Raw genomic sequence first — 22,807 nt, forward strand, 5'->3', positions numbered from 1 at the left:
ATGATACGAAGATTGGTGGAGTTGTGGACAGTGAGGAGGGCTGTTGTCGTTTGCAAAGGGACTTAGATATGATGCAGAGCTGGGCTGAGGAGTGGCAGATGGAGTTCAACCCTGCCAAGTGGGAGGTTGTCCATTTTGGAAGAACAAATAAGAATGCGGAATACAGGGTTAACGGTAGAGTTCTTAGTCAGGTGGAGGAACAGAGGGATCTTGGGGTCTATGTACGTAGATCTTTGAAAGTTGCCACTCAGGTCGATAGAGCTTGTAAGAAGGCCTATGGTGTATTAGCGTTCATTAGCAGAGGGATTGAATTCAAGAGTCATGAAGTGATGTTGCAGCTGTACAGGACTTTGGTTAGGCCACATTTGGAGTACTGTGTGCAGTTCTGGTCGCCTCACTTTAGGAAAGATGTGGAAGCTTTGGAGAGGGTGCAGAGAAGATTTACCAGGATGTTGCCTGGAATGGAGAATAGGTTGTACGAGGACAGGTTGAGAGTTCTCGGCCTTTTCTCGTTGGAACGGCGAAGGATGAGGGGTGACTTGATAGAGGTTTATAAGATGATCAGAGGAATAGATAGAGTAGACAGTCAGACACTTTTTCCCCGGGTACAACAGAGTATTACAAGGGGACATAAATTTAAGGTGAAGGGTGGAAGGTATAGGGGAAATGTCAGGGGTGGGTTCTTTACCCAGAGAGTGGTGGGGGCATGGAATGCGCTGCCCGTGGGAGTAGTAGAGTCAGAATCATTGACGACCTTTAAGCGGCAATTGGATAGGTACATGGATGGGTGCTTAATCTAGAATAGATGTTCGGCACAACATCATGGGCCGAAGGGCCTGTTCTGTGCTGTATTGTTCTATGTTCTAAACCTCACACTTCGTTTCCTTTGGTTTCTTTTGTATTTCTTCTCCATGCCATTAATAGCCTTAAGGACCCTGTACTCTGAAATTTTGTAGGAGAAAGTGAGGATTGTAGATGCTGGAGATTAGAGTCGAGAGTGTGGTGCTGGAAAAGCACTGCAGGTTAGGCAGCAAAGTGTGCTTTTCCAGCACCACACTCTTGACTCTAATTATTTGCTTTTCCAGCACCACACTCTTGACTCTAATTGATTCTCCTGCTCCTCGGGTGCTGCCTGATCTGCTGTGCTTTTCCACCACCACACTCTTGACTCTGAAACTTTGTCCTTAGCTCCGCCCCAACTGTTGACTTCTAACTTGTCCCTTGATTCTTTGTTCACCTTTCGGATGACTTCCATATGCCTTTGCAAGTATTTGCTTTCTATATTCTGCTTGCATCTCTGAAGTGTGCTGAGACTTTGCTTTTTGTTAAAGATGCTGATTAAACATGAGAGGTTTATTTTGTATGTTTCTACCTTGTGTTATTCGCAGTGCTTAAATTAAATGATTTAAATTTAACAAGTCCAAATACACCATTGACTTTTGCAAGAAACAGGTATCCTCCTTTGGCACACAAGTTAAATCACAGAATTGTGTAAACAGGCTGTTCGGCCCATCGAGTCCACACTACCCCTCTGAAGAGCATCTCACACCCCTACATGGCTCATCCACCAACCTACATGTCCCTGGACACTGCAGAGCAATCTCCGATGGCCAATTCAGCTAACGTGCACATCTTTGGTCTGGGGGAGGAAACTGGAGCACCCAGAGGAAACTCATGCAGACAGGGAGAATGGGCAAACTCTAGACAGACAATTACCTGAGGGTGGAAGCAAAGTTTGTTCCCTGATACTGTGAAGCAGCAGTGCTAACCACTGAGCCGCCGTGCCACCTAGCTTCACTTTATCTAGTTTATTATCAAACTATGTTGAGGAGATCATTTGTGGTATCAAACATGATCAGTGACTGCTGGCAGTTCTCCTGTGCCATAGCATTTCCCTCCTCCACATAATGTAAATGTGGTCAGGTGATTTGTAAGCCATTTTGAACAATGTGGAAACACCTTTCAAGATGAGATATTTTCTTACACGAGCATCTAAGGTATTTTCTCCATGTTTCCTAAAGTAGGGTCCTAAAAATGTGATTAGTCTCATATTTAACAGTAAAATTACAATCATAGCGTCAGTGGTGAAGCAAACTTTGGTATTGTTTTGCTTACTCACCGTTGGCAGCAAGACAGGGTGTACTGAGCTCTTTGAAACCTAGAAAATCTCTGCTGGAAAATTATTAGGTGTGTGTGTGTGTGTGTATGAGGGTTAATCAGACATGGTTTAAAGGCGTGCACCTAAAATGAGGTGTAGCCAAAGAATATATTTCAGTAGACAATTACACTCTTAGCAGTTTCCTGTTCCTCTTTGTAGAATCTTTTCCATATGCATTGAAGGGTTCTGTCTTCTGAAGATTTTGAGCTGCAGTGGGATTCTAAAAAGAGAAAACTGAGGGTGCAAATGTCTGATAAGGAAAGCTACTCAGCTTAAAATGATTCCTTTTGAAATAAAAATTGAAGTATAAGCGAAAAGTAGAATAAGTACTGTATAGGTAGGAATCTGGGCAGACCTATTAAAATAAATTGAATTTAAAACAAAAGATCTCTTTTTGGCATTTCAATTGCATTTTCCAGAACATGTTTAAAAAGATCTTAAATCCAGTGACTAATTACTCCAAACTTTCCCAAGCTTGTACTGAGCAGATTTAGGTTTCTTTTATTTCTTCTTTCAGCTACAATTTATTTCTCTGTTTTTTGCATCTTATTGTTTTCTGATCTACCCTGTCCTGTCCCTTGTCTGTAATGTGGTATAGAAGCATTGAAGCAACAAAAGATTGAAATGAATTACCAACCATATCACTTGACAGGACTCTCATACTCGAATTGCAGCCTACCCTAGTGCTGTGTTGATACCCCATAGCTCCTTGCTGAATAAGAATTTGCATGTTACCTTTACTGAGAAATAGTGGTGTTTGTGGCTGAGTTAGAGGCAATGGGAGACAGGGGTTTGAATAATGAGTAGAAGCAACAACACCAGGATCAGGTAGTGGCTGTTTAGAGGAGTCAGTCATATCCGGGAAATGGTGAGAACAAGTGCTCATACCACTACCGCGAGATTATTTTCTTGATTTTTGCTTACCAGAGTCTGTGCATGAGCATCTTCATGTCAGCCTTTGTGGCACAAGGCTAAGTCACTTGCTTTCAGGTAAGTGCCTACAGCTTTATCAGTGAGTAGACAGCCGCACATGACTGAGGTGAGGTGAATATTGTTAATGAGAAATGTTTGTCTCTGAAAAATACAACCTCCAGGTAGAAGCAGATATTCTGCTCTGATGGGCCCTGAAAAATGATGCACTGGTGCTCATTGAGAAAAGCTTCTGTATATCTCTCCTGATAAAGCTGGGTACCCATACGTGATTTCCTTTATATAAAAGCAGGTTGAATGTGAGATGCTGAGCCACGTGAAAATTAGCACAGGATTCATAAGATTAGAGAGATGAATACTTGACTCAAAGACGAATTGGATGGAGAGGAAGTTGTTAAGTGTGTACAAGAAATTTTTTTTAATTCAGTATGTCAATGTACCTACAAGAAAAGGTGCAAAGCTTGACCTACTCTTGGGAAGTAAGGCATGGCAGGTGATTGAGGTGTCAGTGGGGAAGTACTTTGGGGTCAGTGACCAAAACTCTGTTAGTTTTAAAACCATGATGGAAAAGGATAGACCAGTTCTAAAAGTTGAAGTTCTAAATTGGAGAAAGGCCAATTTTGACGGTATTAGGTAAGAACTTTCAAACATTGATGGCGACGGACGTTTGCAGGTAAAGGGAAAGCTGGAAAATGGGAAGCCTTCAAAGATGAGATAATGAGAGTTCAGAGACAGTATGTTCCTATTAGGGTGAAGGGCAGTGCTGGTAGGTGTAGGGAATGCTGGATGACTAGAGGAATTGAGGTTTTAATCAAGAATAAGAAGGAAGCATATATCAGGCCTAGACAGCAGAAATTGAGTGATTCTCCAGAAGATAATATTTCTATGATTCTAAGAGTATAAAGCAGTCGGAGTATATTTTAAGAAGGATATCAGGAGGGCAAAAAAAGGGGACATGAGATAGCTTTGGCAAATAGGGTTAAGGAGAATTCAAAAGGACATTACAAATACATTAAGGACAAAAGGGTAACTAGGGAGAGAATAGGGCCCTTAAAGATTAGCAAGGCCACCTGTGTGTGGAACTGCAGGAAATGGAGGAGATATGAAATGATAATTTTGCATCAAGGTTTACTGTGAAGAAGGATTTGGAAGACTGAGAACATGGGGGTTTAAATTGTGACATCTTGAAAAATATCATTATTACAGAGGAGGAGGTGCTGAATATCTGAAAACACATAAAAGTGGATAAATCCCCAAGACCTGATCAGGTGTACCCTAGAACTCTGTGGGAAGCGAGGGAAGTGATTGCTGGGCCCCTTGCTAAGATATTTGTATCAGTGATACTCACAGGTGAGGTGCTGGAAGACTGGAGGTTGGCTAACATGGTTCCACTATTTAAGAAGGATGGTAAGGAAAAGCCAAGGAACTGTAAACCAGTGAGCCTGATATCAGTGGTGGACAAGGTGTTGGATGGAATCCTGACAGACAGGATTTATATGTTTTTGGAAAGGCAAGAACTGATTAGGGATAGTCAACATTGCTTTGTGCGTGGGAAATTGTATCTCATGAACTTGATTGAGTTTTCTAAAGAAGTAATGAAGAGGATTGATGAGGGTAGAGTGATGGATGTGATCTGTATGAACATCAGAGGTATAGTTAATAAGTTTGCAGATGACACCAAAATTGGAGGTGTAGTGGTCAGTGAAGAAGGTTACCTCAGAGTATAACGGGCTCTTGATCAGATGGGCCAATGGGCTGAGGAGTGGCAGATGGAGTTTAATTTAGATAAATGTGAGGTGTTGAATTTTGGAAGGTCAAATCAGGGCAGGATTTACATACTTAATGATAACGTTCTGGGAAGTGTTGATGAACAAAGAGACCTTGGATTGCAGATTCATAGTTCCTTGAAAATGGAGTCACAGGTAGATAGGATAGTGAAGAAGCTGTTTGGTATGCTTGCCTTTATTGGTCAGAGTATAGGAGTTGGGAGGCCATGTTGTGGCTGTACAGGACACTGGTTAAGCCACTATTGGAAACTGCGTGCAATTATGATCTCCCTGCTATGGGAAGGATGTTGTGGAACTTGAAAGGGTCCAGAAAAGATTTACAAGGATGTTGCCAGGGTTGGAGGGTTTGAGCTATAGGGAGAGGCTGAATAGGCTGGAGTTATTTTAACTGGAGCTTCAGAGGCTGAAGGGTGACCTTTTAAGGGTTTATAAAATCATGTAAATAGACAAATGGGTAAATAGACAAGGCCCAAACTAGAGGGCATAGGTTTAAGGTGAGAGGTGAAAGATTTAAAACAGACCTAAGGAGCAACGTTTTCACGCAGAGAATGGTGTGTATGGAATGAGCTGCCAGACAAAGTGGTGGAGGCTAGTACAATTGCAGCATTTAAAAGGCATCTGGATGGGTACATGAATAGAAAGGGTTTGGAGAGATAAGAGTCAAATGCTGGCAAATACAACAAGATTTATTTAGGATAGCTGGTCGGTATGAACAAGTTGGACCGAAGAGTCTGTTTCCGTGCTGTACATCTTTATGACTCTATGACTCTATAACCAGTGTGAGAGAAATGGGTTTGGATTCATGAGGCATTGAACACAGCATTGGGGAAATTGTGAACTGTCCTGCAGCAAGAAGACTTGAAACTATGGGGTTCAGATGTATAATTCTTTCAAATTTGCTTTACAAGTAGACAGAGTGGTGAAGAAGGCATTTAGTATGCTTGCCTTCATTGCCCAGACCTGTGAGTATAAGAGTTGGAAAGTCACGTTGAGGACATTGGTGAGGCTTCTTCTGGAATACGGTGTGCAGTTCTGTTCATCCTGCCATAGCAAGTATATTATCAAATTGGAGAGGATTCAGAAAAGAGTTCCCAGGATGCTGGCAGGAATGGAGGGATTGATTTATAAAAATAACCCTTCGGTCCAACCAGTCAACACTGAACATAATCCCAAACCAAACCGTGGTATGCCTGCTCCTAGCCAATATTACTCCAAACCTTTCCCATTTATATACTTATCCAAATGTCTTTCAAACGTTGTAATTGTACCCAGACTCACCACTTCCTCAAGAAGTTCATTCCGCGCGTGAACCACCCTCTGTGTAAAATCCTTGTACCTCATGCCTTTTTTAAAATCTCTCTCCTCTCACCTTAAAAATGTGTCCTCTTGTCTTGAAATCTCTCATCCTATGGAAAAGACAACTACCATGAACTCCATCTATACCCCTCATTATTTTGTAAACTTTCTAAGGTCACCTCTCAACCTCCTACATTCCAGCCTATCCAACCTTTCTTTATAACTCAAACCTTTCACACCCGGCAGCATCCTGGTAAATCTCTTCTGAATCCTCTTGAGCTTGATAACATCCTTCCTAGGAGATTGAGGGATGACCTTATAGAGGTTTATAAAATCATGAGGGGCATAGATAAGGTGTATAGCAAGAGTCTTTTCTCCAAGATGGGGTAGTTCAAAGCGAGGGAGCATAATTAAGGTGAGAGGAGAAAATTTTGAAACGGACACAAGAGGCAATGTCTTTACACAGAAAAGTGATTTATATGTGGAATGAGGAATGTGGAATGTGTGTGGTATGTGGAATGCCAGAGGAAGTGGTGGATACTGTTACAGTTAGAGCGTTTAAAAGATATTTGGATAAGTATATGAACAGGAAAGGTTTGGAGGGATATGGGCCAAACACAGGCAGGTGAGACTAGTTTAATTTGGGAATATGTTTGGACCGAAGGGTCTGTGTCCATGTTATAGGACTCTATGACTATACTTTTGACAGGAATGAAATCATGAAGCTAAGTGGCCAATTAAGATTGAGAGAAAAATAAGATGCAGAATTTTAAACGGTTATTTTTCAGGAATGACATGGAGAGTAATTCTCAGTGTTTGTTGATAAAAATCAATCAAATGTGAGTAAGCAGTTAATGAAAGGAGATTGATATAATTCCAATGTATTGGGTTATTTTAAATGGATGGAAGAAGATAGATTTTATTGTGGGTAAATACATGAAACAGTGTAATATTAGTCCAGAGGATTATCTTGGGAGTCTAAATGTTGAACTCAGAAGTGTGTTTACACGATTTAGTGAGTACAATAAAAAATATGATTCAGGTCGATGGCATGACTAGTTTCACAGAAATGGTGGACCCAGATTAGTTTGCTCTGACTGAATTTTCAGAGTCGGAGAGCTAGAATATACAACAAGTTTGACACAAAACTAGAAACTAAGCAAGGTTTTTTCTACCCTCACACACGAGGAAATGTGAAACAGACTCCCAGCATGAACTTATTTTATATAATCTTAACAAATATCTGGTATGAGACATGACTAACCTTTTCGAAATAGATCCCGATACATATGCTCAAATGTTCTGCAGAATATGATTCGTGCTCTGTGGTGGTCAAGGTTACTGTCGTAGCCAGGGTAATAGATTGTTTTCATACTATGCATTTTGACTTTCAGTCTATACAGTGGAGTCAGCTGTTGAATAGAATTGTTATTTCAGAGGCTTCCCTTAGGAGGTTGTGTGGATGGATCCATCATGATTCGTTAAATGAATGGGCACACTGTGCTAAATGGTGTTCATTACTCATCGGCTTTCAGCTTTTGTTGCTTTCTATTCTCCAATTATAAGTTTCTTCGTCTCATGCCTCATACAGTTCAGCTTTGCTCCTGCGGAAGTAATCATTTGATTTAGTGCAATAGGTCAACAATTTCTAGAGATTTTATTCCACACTGAGGTGAGATTCCAGACATTTCTAATGTTCAGTTAATCATTGCTGCTTCAGGGAGATTGAGAAATAACACTTTGTTATTGAAAATCCATGGCTCTTAAAATTAGTTCCTTACAATAAGCTGTCAAAGATTGATTGATTACTTTCATTGATACTTGAAAAAGGAATTGGGTTTGAGGGCCTTGACTTAAAGTGGAAAATGTTTAGACTGACAACCTATCCTGCTGTTAAAAATCACACAACACCAGGTTATAGTCCAACAGGTTTAATTGCAAGCACTAGCTTTCAGAGTGCCAATCCTTCATTGACCACCTGATGAAGGAGCGTCGCTCCGAAAGCTAGTGCTTCCAATTAAACCTGTTGGACTATAACCTGGTGTTGTGTGATTTTTAACTTTGTACACCCCAGTCCAACACTGGCATCTCCAAATCATGACTATCCTGCTGTGTTTTTGAGTTGTCGTTTTCCCCCTTACAGTCGAACAGAAATTTTCATACGTCCTGGTGTAATAAAACATTGTTAAATTCAGAAGTAAGGTGCATTAAAGTAATGGTTATTAAGACTTTCCATGCTGTACATGAGGCTGAATATTCTGCAGAGAGTAACACACCTCCTGATTCCTCAAAGATTTGACCAAAAAGTGACATAAAACAAATGAGCCAAATGACTGTTTTTGAAACTAGGCATTTGAGAGTATTGGAATCACGTGGATGATCTGACGACAGTCTGTGAAAGCAGCTTAGTTCCAGAGAGCTGACATGTGGCTCCTGTTGTAACTAGAGGTTTTGTTTGTATATTGTCACACTTTGAAATTGTCTCTTGTATTCAAAAAATGCCTGAAAAATAAAGAACTTGCATTTACTTTGTTTTAGATTAGATTCCCTACAGTGTGGAAACAGGTCCTTCGGCCCAAGAATTCCACACCGACCTTCCAAAAAGTAACCCACCCAGACCCATTTCCTCTGACTAACATACCTAACACTATGGGCTATTTAGCATGGCCAATTCATCTGACCTGCACATCTTTGGGCTGTGGGAGGAAACTGGAGCACCCGGAGGAAACCCACGCAGACACGGGGAGAATGTGCAAACTCCACACAGACAGTCGTCCAAGGCTGGAATCGAACCTGGGACCCTGGTGCTGTGAGGCAGCAGTGCTAACCTTGCAGGATGACCTTGAGTGATTTTGATGGATTGAAACTGTGAAAATTAATTTTCCCCTCCCTGTCTTTGAATAATGACAAGGGATCTTTTGCATTTGTAAGAACTAATGTAATTTTTTAAAATGCTAACACTCTTGACAGTGAAATGTCAACTTAAATGATGTATTCACATTCAGTGTTCTTAGCCAAACTATCTACAGCTGCCACAATGACCTTCCCTCCATTAACATGGACAGGATAAATAGACAAAGTCTTTTCCCTGAGTTGGGGGAGTCCAGAACTAGAGGGCATAGGTTTAGGGTGAGAGGGGAAAGATATTAAAGAGATCTAAGGGTCAACCTTTTCACACAGAGGGTGGTACATGGATGGAATGAGCTGCCAGAGGAAATGGTGGAGGCTGGTACAATTGCAACATTTAAAAGGCATCTGGATGGGTATATGAATAGGAAGGGTTTGGAGGGATATTGGCCAGGTGCTGGCAGGTGGGACTAGGTTGGTTTGGGATATCTAGTTGCCATGGGCAATTTGGACCGAAGGGTCTGTTTCCGTGCTGTACATCTCTATGACATGATTATGAAAGGTCAAAAGTGTGGATGTTTTCTTGTGGTTGCACTGTGAATGCTAAGATGCTGAAATAGCACATGTTCAATGCAGCAAGACTTGGACAAACATTAAAGGTTGGATGGATATGTGGCAAAGAATATTTGTGTCTATGATCATCAATGGTAGGCAATGATCTCCAACAAGAGAGCATCTAATCAGAGATTTGACCAAAAAAGTGACTTTTCTTTGCTTGAGTTGCCTACTCTGAACATCCTAGGGATATTAGTGGGCGGCACGGTGGCACAGTGGTTAGCACTGCTGCCTCACAGCGCCTGTAGACCCGGGTTCAAATCCCGACTCAGGCGACTGACTGTGTGGAGTTTGCACGTTCTCCCCGTGTCTGCGTGGGTTTCCTCCGAGTGCTCCGGTTTCCTCCCACAGTCCAAAGATGTGCGGGTCAGGTGAATTGGCCAAGCTAAATTGCCCCTAGTGTTAGGTAAGGGGTAAATGTAGGGGTATGGGTGGGTTGCGCTTCGGCGGGTCGGTGTGGACTTGTTGGGCCGAAGGGCCTGTTTCCACACTGTAAGTCTAATCTAATCTATTTACGTCAAGGTGGTGGTGATGGGACAATTACCTGAACTGGACCAGGCACACATTATGGATACAGGAACAGATTAGGGGTTGAATATTCTGCAGTAAAAAACTCAGCTTCTGACCAATCAAAGCTTTTTCGGCATCTGTAAGTCACAGGTCAGGAATGTGGTGGAATAGTTCCTCACTTGCCTAGATAGGTGTGGCTCCAATATGCTTCGCACTGACCAAGACAAAGCAGTCTGCTTGATTGACACCTCATCCACTGCCTTCCATCACTGGTGAAAATTAATTGAAGTGTGTACCATCTATAAAGTGTGCTGAAGTTACTCGTTAAAGCTTTTTTGACAGTGCCTTCCAAATTCATGACTCCTTCTGCTGAGAAATAGGATAAGGATATCAGGTGTATGGGAATGCCACCACCCTGCCACTGTCCCTCCAAGCCCCACACAATCCTGCCTTGAAACTATATCATTTTTCCTTCACTGTCACTGGTTGAAACCCCAAGACCTCCCTCCATGTTAGCACGGAGGAGAACTGGCACCAACGGACTGCAGTTAGTCAAAAGGTGCCCCATCACCACCACCTTGACGTAAATAGATATGATCAATAAATACTGGATTTGCCAGTGGTGCGCACACCTCATGAATGAACAAACATCAACTTTCTGGAATGGGACCTAATCTTCAGAACCGGTAACAGGAATACAGATAGTCAAACTTGACATCAATTTTAGAGCTTAAAAATGTGTTGCTGGAAAAGCGCAACAGGTCAGGCAGCATCATAGGAACAGGAGAATCGACGTTTCGGGCATAAGCCCTTCTTCAGGAATTAGGACTTCTGCGAATCCTCTTGCAAGGATGCCTTCCTTGAAGATGCTCTCCTCCTCCCTCTACAAGGATCTCAGTGAGTCCCTCTCTCACTGCACCCCCCCAGGTCATCATCTCCGTCCTGAAGCTCTTCACCCTCATCCTCCGAAGGGCTTATGACCAAAACGTCGATTCTCCTGTTCCTTTGATGCTGCCTGACCTGCTGCGCTTTTCCAGCAACACATTTTTAAGCTCTGATCTCCAGCATCTGCAGTCCTCACTTTCTCCTAGCTGACATCAATATTAGCCACATAACACCAGATTATAGTCCAACAGGTTTATCTGAAAGTTCAAGCTTTCAGAATACTGCTCCTTTAGCTGGAGCGGCGCTCCAAAAGCTAGTGCTTCCAAATAAACCTGTTGGACTACAACCTGGTGTTGTGTGATTTTTAACTTTATCCACTCGAATCCAACACCAGCACCTCTACATCATCAATATTAATATAATTGTCAATGGGAAAAATACACAAATGTAAAATATATAAAGAAACATTGTAAGTGGATGTGGAAGAAACTGGCTTAATGGATTAATAACCTTTTTTTTGTTCCTTGTTCTCTTGTAAAATACTTTGTGGCGTTTGGAAATGATCTAGTTTTCAAATGGATGCTTCTGGGCAAAGGATAGAGGTGTAGTTTCCTGAACTGAGCAGAGCTGGATGAAAGCAGGATGGTCTGTAATGCATTATGCCATTGTCCTGCTAGCACTGTGAAGTATGTGGACACGACTCTTCCACTACATGTTGTGAATATTTATGAACTGAATATTTTTTCTGCCCACCTGTGAGTCACCGTGAGATTTTGATGCAGACCTCCAGAATATGTTGGATGTTGTTTTTGATTTTCTCTTCGGCAATCAAAGGGCTATCGCAAGGTTTCATGTTTAAAAGCAGATAGGCCAAAAAATCACGAATGAGAACTGTCGACCTGCAAGAGTGATCTTTAAGTGTCAAAGCTAAGGAGCTTTTTCAATAGTTTCAGTCGACAGATGCTTCAGGAACAATTCAGACACACCCTCTTATTATATATACATTGAATTGAGTGAGTTAGAATGAGTGTGTAACAACGAGATAATGACACTGAGGTGTGTCATTGTGTGCATTTATTATTCGATGTAAAGATTAAGTCATATATCTGGCACATAAGGGTATTCCTGATTGAGACTATGGAAAGGGGAAAACCCCACTAAGAAATCCTTGCTGAGTAGAGATGTCCAGGTTGTATGCTGCATGAAAAACAGTATACTCAAGAAATCTGGTGTACTTGTCATATCTTCTGAGTGACTCAAAGTGATCCTGTGCCTCTGAGGACCGAATTAAAGAATTACAATAAAATCTGAAAGAATCTTATAAGCTACTGTTGTCAAACCAGTTTAGCAACGACAAACTACTATTTGGAACCAAGTCCAAGACTACACATGTTACAATTTTTTTTTGGAAGAGCTTGGCTAATTTGTTTTTCTGGTTACCAATGAACACATTTCTCTGTTTCTAAGTTTTTATGACCCAGGTATAGAATTTAAATTTAAAAAAAAACCCTCGGCTTTCAAAGAGGTTTTTCACTAGTTTTCCGCCCATCTCTTTGCAGCAAGAGAGCAGTTTTGGTGCTACAGAATGAGCAGCTTTATTCTCAGAGGCGCTCATACACCAGTGAAGATGAGGCGTGGAAATCCTTCCTAGAAAATCCCCTGACTGCTGCCACCAAGGCCATGATGAGCATCAATGGAGATGATGATAGTGCTGCAGCTTTGGGTTTACTGTATGATTATTACAAGGTAGGTAATCCACAATTCTGAGAGTCTCCCAGATATCACATCTGAATCTTAAAGTTAAAAATCACACAACACCAGGTTATAGTCCAACAGGTTTAATTGGAAGCACACTAGCTTTCGGAAGCTAGTGTGCTTCCAATTAAACTTGTTGGACTATAACCTGGTGTTGTGTGATTTTTAACTTTGTACACCCCAGTCCAACACCGGCATCTCCAAATCCTGAATCTTAAAAGATGCTTAAGATAGTGGGCGGCACGGTGGCACAGTGGTTAGCACTGCTGCCTCACAGCGCCTGAGACCCGGGTTCAATTCCCGCCTCAGGCGACTGACTGTGTGGAGTTTGCACGTTCTCCCGTGCCTGCGTGGGTTTCCTCCGGGTTCTCCGGTTTCCTCCCACAGTCCAAAGATGTGCAGGTCAGGTGAATTGGCCATGCTAAAATTGCCTGTAGTGTTAGATTAGGGGTAAGTGTAGGTGTATGGATGGGTTGCGCTTCAGCGGGTCAGTGTGGACTTGTTGGGCCGAAGGGCCTGTTTCCACACTGTAAGTAATCTAATCTAAGCAGTACACAGGATTGGTTATATTCTAATTCAATTTGTGCTGAAACAAAAGAATATTGCTTACCTTGTGAGTTTCCCTTTCTGTGATTTTCACCATGTCTCAAAACTGGTTCTGAAATAATTCTGCGGATATGAGTGAGTGAATATAAATGCAGTTGTCTGACTTCCTTACTGTATTTTTACAGAAATGATAGGATGAAAGTGAAGTTGACTTGAGCCACATTGGAAGAGAATTGTTGTTCAACTTAACTTTATTAAAGAAGGGCATAACATGGGTTGACAATTGAGATCTTTGTGCAAACTGGCTTAAACCACCCTGACTTGAGTTGCTGATGACCACTGTACATTGCAATACAGTACTCAGCATTTGCTGGCAGACAACAGCTACTCACAGAATCTATGTGTTTTGATTGCTGCCAACAAAATACTGTTCATAACTTGATACCGAGCATTTAAATACCTCTCTTGTTAGGTTCCCAGAGAGAAGAGGACAATACCACCAGAGAAAAATTCCAGTACTGAGCCTGAGCACAACAAAAGGTAAGTGTATTATAACTGTTGACATGTGCTTAGAACCATTGAAGGTCATTCATCCCACACTGTCTGTTGGCTCTTTGGGAGAGTTGTCCAATTAGTTCAACTTTCCCACTTTCCCCAAAGCCTACAAAGTTTTACTTTTTCAAATGCACGATCAATACATTTTTAATGTGGCTTTGAGTCTGGTTCAATCACTTATTCCGGTAACAGTTATGACTTAATAAACCAGAAAATCTTGATCTTCTCTCTGGCTCATTCATAAATTAGCTTAAAAATGTATCCTCTGGTTACTGATCTTTCCTGCTCACTTGAAGAAACCTTGTCTCTTTATTTGCTCTTTCAATACCATTCATAATTTTAAATCAGAGGAAGTTTTAAGTACGGTTTCAGAAGCTCCGATCCAAATGTCCAAATACCAGAGCTGTCTGAAAGATTTTGCAGCATACATCAATTTTAACTGAGCAAAATTTTAACAAAACCTTGCCTGGACAGTTTGGTGAAGCAAACTGTATTAGTGCGGTTTATCTCCAGAGTAGTTAATGGTTTGCTGCTTTATGGATCACTGTACCTGATGCTCCAAACAAATCCTAATCCCTCTTGAAGCAAATTGCCCATGACTTGAACCACCTGATCCACAAACTGGCAATTCCTGAAACTGAACATAGCCTTGGTCTCAAGGTTGTTACATTGAAGCACAGTACAATTACTATTTGGGCTTAGTCAATAATTGTTGCTTGCCTACTTAACTGAATTTAATATTCTAAATATTTTCCACTGGCAATCAGGAATGAGACTCCAATCCCATTTTTCCTTCCCTTTCCAAAGAGCCATACTTGTTGCGTGAACTACCTGCAACAGACCTGATCGCCCAAATGGGTCAGTCTGAAGCACCATGTCTGAACTACAGGAATTCCAGCCCTTTATACTGACAGGTGTAAACTATCATCCCACCAAGTTAATCTGCGAACACCGATGCTGAGTTGAAACCTGGTCTAACAAGGTTCCAACCATTCCTGTTGGAACAGCCCTGGATTCTTGGAGCTGCTATTTTCGTCTGTTCATGTAAAAGCTGCGAGAACAACTCATCAGTACCCCAAACGCTCCACACAAGATGCAAAGATTTTTTTGTTTAATCAAAGAAAGGAACTCAATCATTGACACAAAATCTGAACTTTGTGAAAGCTACAATTACTTAGCTTGATTAATTTAGGTGAATAACACTTAAGGGATTGCTCAATTAAGGAGATAGTGTTTGTTTTTTATGGATGCTGTAAACCCCATAGTTTCTCTGTCTGAGTGATGCAAAGGGATGTCCAACAGAAAGTGAAGCCTGAGTGTAATTACTTTATTGTTGGATGTTGTGCTGTCTCTGTAATTAAAAGAGGACAGCTGATTCCATATTTTAGTGAGTTAGTTAATATTCCAACAACTCAACTTTTTAATTTTATGCAGAATGTGTCATTCAGACAATATTGATGTGGCTAGAAGAAATAGAGAACTGCAGATGCTGGAGATCATAGTCGAGAGTGTGGTGCTGGAAAAGCACAGGTGGTCAGGCAGCATTCAAGGAGCCCTGGCCTATGCTTGAAACGTTGATTCTCCTGCTCCTTGGATGCTGCCTGACCTGCTGTGCTTTTTCAGCACCACACTCTCAAATATTGATGTGGCTGTCTGTCACATGTTTTTCCCAAATTTTAACTTTGAATTTTGCATTAACTTTCACGTTATAGTATAATGGCAAGTGATCTGATTTTGTTTTTACCTTACTGCAAGAGTTGGTCACTTTCCTAATTATTTGGGTTTGAGCTATATATTACTGAAATTTAGTAAGTATAGAAATGCCCCAAAATTTGACTATTGATGTTCAGAAATATCTATCCATTAAAAAGAGAGATATAAATTTTTTGTTCCCTTTTGTGCTGATCTGAGAGCAGTTTCTGCGCCATGCAATAGTTTCTTATGCACTTGGGTGATACAATCTATGGAACCAACAGACATGGTGGGCTGAATCACACTTTGTTATTCTTGAAGAATTGGAAATTGTTAACACATACAATGGACACACTATTCTTTGAACATCTTTGACCAGCAATCCAGGGAAACGTGCTACGAAATAATGAACCCAGGTTCCAAATAATTACCATACTGACTGGGATCTTATGAGCATGTTTTATTCCTTTTTTATGTAATAGTTTTAAAAATTTCTTTCCGTTTTGTTTTGCTCATTGGAAGATTGCTAACCCCCATGCATCTCCCTCGCACTAGAAGGGGAGTGCGGTCAGGGATGCTGTCTTCTACACAGCCAGCTTCAATGCTGCTCTATGATCGTTCTGAAGGAGCCACAATTCAAACAGGGTAAGCCGGCAGTATTGGGTTTTTAAAATATTTCCTTTCTTTGATTATATAATGACTATTATTATTGAGTCAGAGAGTCATAAAACATGGAAACAGACCATTTGGTACAACCAATCTGTGCTGACCAGGTCCCCAAACTAAACAAGACCTGTCTACCACTTGGCCCATTTCACTTCAAACCTTTCCTATTCATGAACTTATCCAATTATCTTTTAAATGGTAATTCTACCAAGCAGCCTACTTAACAATGACTGAATGAGTGGTGCTAACCATTCTCCAATCATCAGTGAACATTCCACTCTGACTTTATGATGGAAGGTATGGCACTGATGAAGTAGCTGATGGTTGGGCCTGGGACAATGCCGTAGACAGGTTTGAGTACCATAAGCCCTTAGATTTGAACCATCAAATCTTTCTTTTTTTATTATTCATTCATGGGATGAAGGCATCACTGACTAGGCCATCATTTATTTCCCATCCCTAATTGCCCAGAGGACAATAAAGAGTCAACCACGTTGCTATGGGTCTGGAGTTACATGTAGGCCAGACCGGGTAAGGAAGGCAGTTTCCTTACATAAAGAACATTAGTGAACCCAGTGGGTTTTTCTGACAATGGACAATGAATTTATGATAATCATTAGACTATTAATTCAATTTTTTAAAAATTAAATTCAAATTTCACTTTCTGCAAAGGTGTGACTCAAACGCACGTCTCCAGTAGATTATCTTGCTTTCTGGATTAACAGTCCAGCGATAATACCATTAGGCCATTGCCTCCCCACTAAAGTACTGTTACAGAAACATGCTTTATCTGTCAAACTCAAGTTTCATTTAAAATTAATATAGTCAGTCTCTAGTAATACCTGGATATGATTTTCAAAGAAATGCTAAACTAAATTGAGATATTTTACATATGTTTATGTTATTGAAGAAAATTAAACGTGACAATTTTTTCATTGCAGTGTAAACTAATCCTTTCTTTCCAGAGTATTTCTTTTTCTGGCATAATGGTGTGGTCACATTCTTGGGATAGCTGGCTTGTCAGGGTAGTTTTAATGCTGCCTGAAATTTTGGAAAAATGATGTAATTAAGAGTTTGAGAACTTTCTAAAGTTACTTCATGGCAACTCATTTTTGTTATTTGCTGGCATAGCAGGTTTTAGGCATCAGAAAATAAAATGCAACTATTTCATTAAAATTTATATTCAATTCACCATATTCCTGCCCTGAATGTTTTAATTTTTATGAATTCTGTCACACTAGAAAGAAAGCGAGAAAGATTTCTATGTCCTGCAGCAGTGTGAAATAGACACTCTAGACAATGAGATTTAATTAAACCGAGATTAGAATTATGAAAATGGGGAAATGTAAATAGAGCTGAAATGGATCCTTGGTACAGTTTAAGTTAGTTGATAAGGGTCCAAAATTTAGGGAGAATGGTGGAAATCAACTCAGCTCCCTGCTCTTGCAAACTCCAGCTCAATTATAAATAGTTTTTATGTGGAAGAACATCAAGGTGTACAGAAACAGGACTAGCCAACTTGAAGCTGATGAGAATCGTGGAGAAGTGGAAAGAAACTCTAGTTGAAGTCACACATAGTACAAGTTAAGATGATGTGGTTGTCGGAGGTTGGTCACCTCAATTCAATCACATCACAGCAGGATTTCCTCCAGCATTGTCCCAGGCCCAACCATCAGCTACTTCACCAGTGCCATACCTTCCATCATAAGGTCAGAGTGGAATGTTCACTGAAGATTGGAGAATGGTTAGCACCACTCATTCAGTTGCTGAAGCAGTCCATGTCTATATGCACAAAACCTCGGCTAAATTCAGGCTTGGGTTGATAAATGCCAAGTAACATTAATACCACACAAGTACCAGGCAATTAGCACGTCCAACAAGAGAGAATCTAACCAATGCCCCTTGACATTCAATGATATTTTCATTGCTGAATTCCCCAGTATCAACTGGGTTATACTTGACTAGAAATTGCACTGCACAAGTCATATAAATATTGTAGCTACAAGAGCAGGCCAGAGGCTAAGGGTTATGTAGTAAATAACTCATCTCTTGACTCCACAAAATTTGCCCCCTATCCGCAAAGCAAAATTCAGTGTGATGGAATATTCCCCACTTGTCTGGATGAGTACAGCTCCAACAAGATTCAAGGACCTTAACTTCATCCAGGATAAAGCAGCATACTTGACTGTACCCCATTCACTTCCTGCAACGTTCACTTGACACACAGTGGTAGCAGTGTGTACCGTCTACAAGATGATCTGTAACAACTCACAACAAGTCCTCCGAAAGCATGTTTCAAACTTGAGAGCTTTATCACCTGGAACACAAGGGCAGCAGATGCATGGAATATCACTACCTACAAGTTCCTATAGAAGCCACAAACTATCCTGACATGGAACCATCCTTTCACTGTGACTGTGTCAAATTCCTAGAACTCCCTTTCTAACAGTGCTGTTGGGTACACTAAACCGTGTGGACTGCAATCAACAGGGACACCTGACTACCATCCTCTCCAATGGAGTGAGAAATGGGAAATGAATGCTGGTCTATCCAGCAATACCCTCATCTCACAAGTGATTTTTAAAAAAAAAAGTTGTTAGATTGGGATGACCTGCACGGTTGAACCATCTTCTCAGGTACTCAGGAGGCTCACCCACATTTGATACTTTAGAATGAGACATTTTGTGATTGAGACGCACATACTTGGATTTCTCAAACATTGTTCGCTCACTTGAGCAACAAACATTTACAATAACACCGAAGAGAATTCCCAAATTTACATCCTTTTTTAAAAAGTGTTATTCAGAAAGCTTATTAAAATAATATTATTATGTGTCTAATGTTCGCTCAGAAAAGCCAGTGCCTGAAAATACTTTCTTCAGTCAGCAGATTTAATGTAAAGCATCTACCCTACCCTCCTTCCAGTGTTCAAAAGAAGGACTGTGGAAAGTAAGGGAGGGCTGGAAGCTGGAGTTTGAAGGTGTAACATTGAAATGGTTGAGTAACCGAGTATGGGAAATAAAAACAAGCAAAGCTAGAAATACAAGTTAGCTGAACAATTCACTGAGTGATTCAGCTCATAATATTATTAAAGTTGCTGTTGGTAATGGGGGAATAACACTTGACTGACTGCACAGTGTAATAGTTGACATACCTTCAAGAAGCAGCTGAACTAATTCCTGACCTGGACACATTATTCTTTGGAAAGCCAATGTCTTTTCTAGGTAACACTTAGTCCATGGGAGCTTCTGGTTTTGATTTTCTGAGGAGGTCAAAGAAGAGTTTTGGAGATTGTGGTTTGTCTGTTTGCCTGTCCCAGAAGTCTATGGCTGCTTGAGTAGACGTGAGTTTGTCAGTGGGCGAGTGTTGGGCCTGAAATGATTCAGCTGAAGAGGAAGAAGTGGCTGGTGGGGGATGAGTAATCAATGGGGACAAAAATAATGATTTGATAGTCCAGTTATAAAGTTGTCAAGTAAGCTTTGTGGAACAACGGATTTACCTGTCTGTCATTTTTCTATTTTTATTAATAAAAAACTCACTACATTTAATATTTATTGTGGTGATATTCTACAAAGCCAGTGATTGCAAATCCTTATTTTCAGTGGAAACAGAGATCAATTGCCTGTGCAATTTGAACTTTATAAATAAACTATTTTAATATTAATGCTGTTTTCATGTTGATTAATGATGAGACCCTGGTTTGACTTCAGTGTCACTGTTTTCCCTCCTGGACTGGACTGGATTCACTCAGTGTTAGTGTCTCTCCTCCTGGTCTGGGCTGGACTGGACACCCTCACAGTGTCACTGTCCCCCCTCCTGGACTGGACTAGGCTGGGATGGACTGGACTGGACACCCGCATGATGTCAGTGACTCCATTCATGGACTGGACTAGGCTGGGATGGACTGGAGTGGACACCCTCATGGTGTCACTGTCTCCCCTGTGGACTGGACTGGACCCCCTCACAGAGTCACTGACTCTCCTTGTGGACTGGACTGGACACCCTCATGGTGTCACTATCTCCCCTGTGGACTGGACTGGACACCCTCACAGTATCACTGTCTCCCCTTGTGGACTGGACTGGACCCCCTCACAGTGTCACTGTCTCCCCTTGTGGACTGGGCTGGACTCTCTCACGGTGTCACTGTCTTCCCTCATGGACTGGGCTGGGCTGGGTTCCCTCAGTATGAAAATCTCCTCTCTGTCAGATCTGATATGCTCAATATGTTTGTGGCACTTCCTGTTTGCACTGCTTTTCTTATGAACCTTTGAATGTGCGAATGTTTTGACAAACCTTTGGCTTCGTGGAACAAAATTAATAACTCTCTTTCATTTTGAACTTCAGATTGATGAAGCTTTTTGCTCCATAATTCTTCCTTTATTGCTTTATTGGAAACATAAATAATTAATAAGAAATTTGGGATTAATTTTGAGTGGCTTTATTTGACATTGACAGGACTTCACACAGTGTCAATAGCAGCACTGTCACCTAACACTACCATTACATTTGCCACTGTTTTAAAAGTACCAGACTAAAAGCACATGTTTGATTCAGGTGAGAGGCTCATTTTAAGATAGGAACTATGATTGCACAATGTGTGCTCAAGGTAATTTGTGTTGGGGGACACACTACTTTGTGTAAAAAGTGAGGTCTGCAGATGCTGGAGATCAGAGCTGAAAATGTGTTGCTGGTTAAAGCGCAGCAGGTCAGGCAGCATCCAAGGAACAGGAAATTCGACGTTTCGGGCCAGAGCCCTTCATCACAGGAATGAGGAGAGGGTGCCAGGCAGGCTAAGATAAAAGGTAGGGAGGAAGGACTTGGTGGAGGGGCGATGGAGATGTGATAGGTGGAAGGAGGTCAAGGTGAGGGTGATAGGCCGGAGTGAGGTGGGGGCAGAGAGGTCAGGAAGAGGATTGCAGGTTAGGAGGGCGGTGCTGAGTTCAAGGGAATCGACTGAGACAAGGTGGGGGGAGGGGAAATGAGGAAACTGGAAAAATCTGAGTTCATCCCTTGTGGTTGGAGGGTTCCCAGGCGGAAGATGAGGCGCTCTTCCTCCAACCGTCGTGTTGTTATGTTCTGGCGATGGAGGAGTCCAAGGACCTGCATGTCTTTGGTGGAGTGGGAGGGAGAGTTAAAGTGTTGAGCCACGGGGTGGTTGGGTTGGTTGGTCCGGGCATCCCAGAGGTGTTCTCTGGGACGCCCGGACCAACCAACCCAACCACCCCGTGGCTCAACACTTTAACTCTCCCTCCCACTCCACCAAAGACATGCAGGTCCTTGGACTCCTCCATCGCCAGAACATAACAACACGACGGTTGGAGGAAGAGCGCCTCATCTTCCGCCTGGGAACCCTCCAACCACAAGGGATGAACTCAGATTTTTCCAGTTTCCTCATTTCCCCTCCCCCCACCTTGTCTCAGTCGATTCCCTTGAACTCAGCACCGCCCTCCTAACCTGCAATCCTCTTCCTGACCTCTCTGCCCCCACCTCACTCCGGCCTATCACCCTCACCTTGACCTCCTTCCACCTATCACATCTCCATCGCCCCTCCACCAAGTCCTTCCTCCCTACCTTTTATCTTAGCCTGCCTGGCACCCTCTCCTCATTCCTGTGATGAAGGGCTCTGGCCCGAAACGTCGAATTTCCTGTTCCTTGGATGCTGCCTGACCTGCTGTGCTTTAACCAGCAACACATTTTCAGGACACACTTCTTTGCCAGACTGTGTAGCTGATTAGTGAGCGCTTCCTCCTCGTTAAAATCTACCCATTATTAAAAAAGTTTGTTTTGAGGGAAATAATGGCCAGGTTGACAAATCAGCTTTAGATGGTTAAGTGGTTTTCCATGTTGCCATTACATTACAGTATGTATGAAATTATTGTCTTATCTTTTTAAGGAATTGCATGCTGTCTGCAACAGACCACCCAGTCATTTCCACTGCAGATAATCGAGTGCAACAACTGAGAGTTTTGCCAGTCAATCTGGTGTTGCCTGGCCACTCCGTCGGACACGATAAAGTAAATCAGTTTACAAACACAGACACTACTGTCACTGTCTCTGTCACAACAGTACCAACACAACCTATTAAAACCGAAATGAACCCTAATAACTTTTCTGTGGGAATGCTGCCGACATCATACTGCAGCGAGCCTCCTGAGCGCTCGGTCATTCATGATCGAAATCCTCATGGTGACCACTTTGCCTCAACTGCACAGTCACAGAGAAGAACTCCAGACACAACTTTCACAGAGAATTTCAAGGAAGGCACTCAAGAGGTAAACCGGCCATTTGCACATTTATTGCATGATCTGACATAATTGTTAGCGCTTAGTCTCCTTTATCATGGAATGACAATCCTGTAGTTTAAATCAAAACTGAAAGTGTTGGAGAAATGTCTGGCAACGTCTGTGGAGAAACAGCCAATGTTTGGAGTCAAATATGATTAGTTCTAAATACCCCATATTTTAGTTTTGGTTTCCCTGAGAGGGCAGATGGAAGATGATCTATCCCTTAGCCCTCTTAATGCCATCCTAAGGCACTGTTATGGTTGTACAGAACAAGGCCATGG

At 41.7% G+C, this 22,807-nt stretch overlaps 1 protein-coding gene across 4 annotated transcripts in view; it reads left to right on the forward strand.

The window, feature by feature from the left end:
* The window catches only part of grhl1 (grainyhead-like transcription factor 1), a 120,446-nt gene that overhangs the window by 14,162 nt on the left and 83,477 nt on the right, over positions 1 to 22,807 (forward strand). Inside the window, exons 2-5 of one of the 4 annotated variants that reach the window (XM_060853405.1) lie at positions 12,588 to 12,774; positions 13,802 to 13,869; positions 16,099 to 16,221; positions 22,136 to 22,514. In XM_060853405.1, coding sequence (XP_060709388.1) covers positions 12,588 to 12,774; positions 13,802 to 13,869; positions 16,099 to 16,221; positions 22,136 to 22,514 — 757 coding nt within the window. Of the gene's footprint in view, positions 1 to 12,587; positions 12,775 to 13,801; positions 13,870 to 16,098; positions 16,222 to 19,403; positions 19,467 to 22,135; positions 22,515 to 22,807 lie in introns of those variants that run through there. The other 3 variants (XM_060853413.1, XM_060853422.1, XM_060853429.1) reach the window with 3 other exon arrangements.

Source organism: Hemiscyllium ocellatum, chromosome 3, assembly GCF_020745735.1.
Source record: "Hemiscyllium ocellatum isolate sHemOce1 chromosome 3, sHemOce1.pat.X.cur, whole genome shotgun sequence".
Taxonomy (NCBI): domain Eukaryota; kingdom Metazoa; phylum Chordata; class Chondrichthyes; order Orectolobiformes; family Hemiscylliidae; genus Hemiscyllium; species Hemiscyllium ocellatum.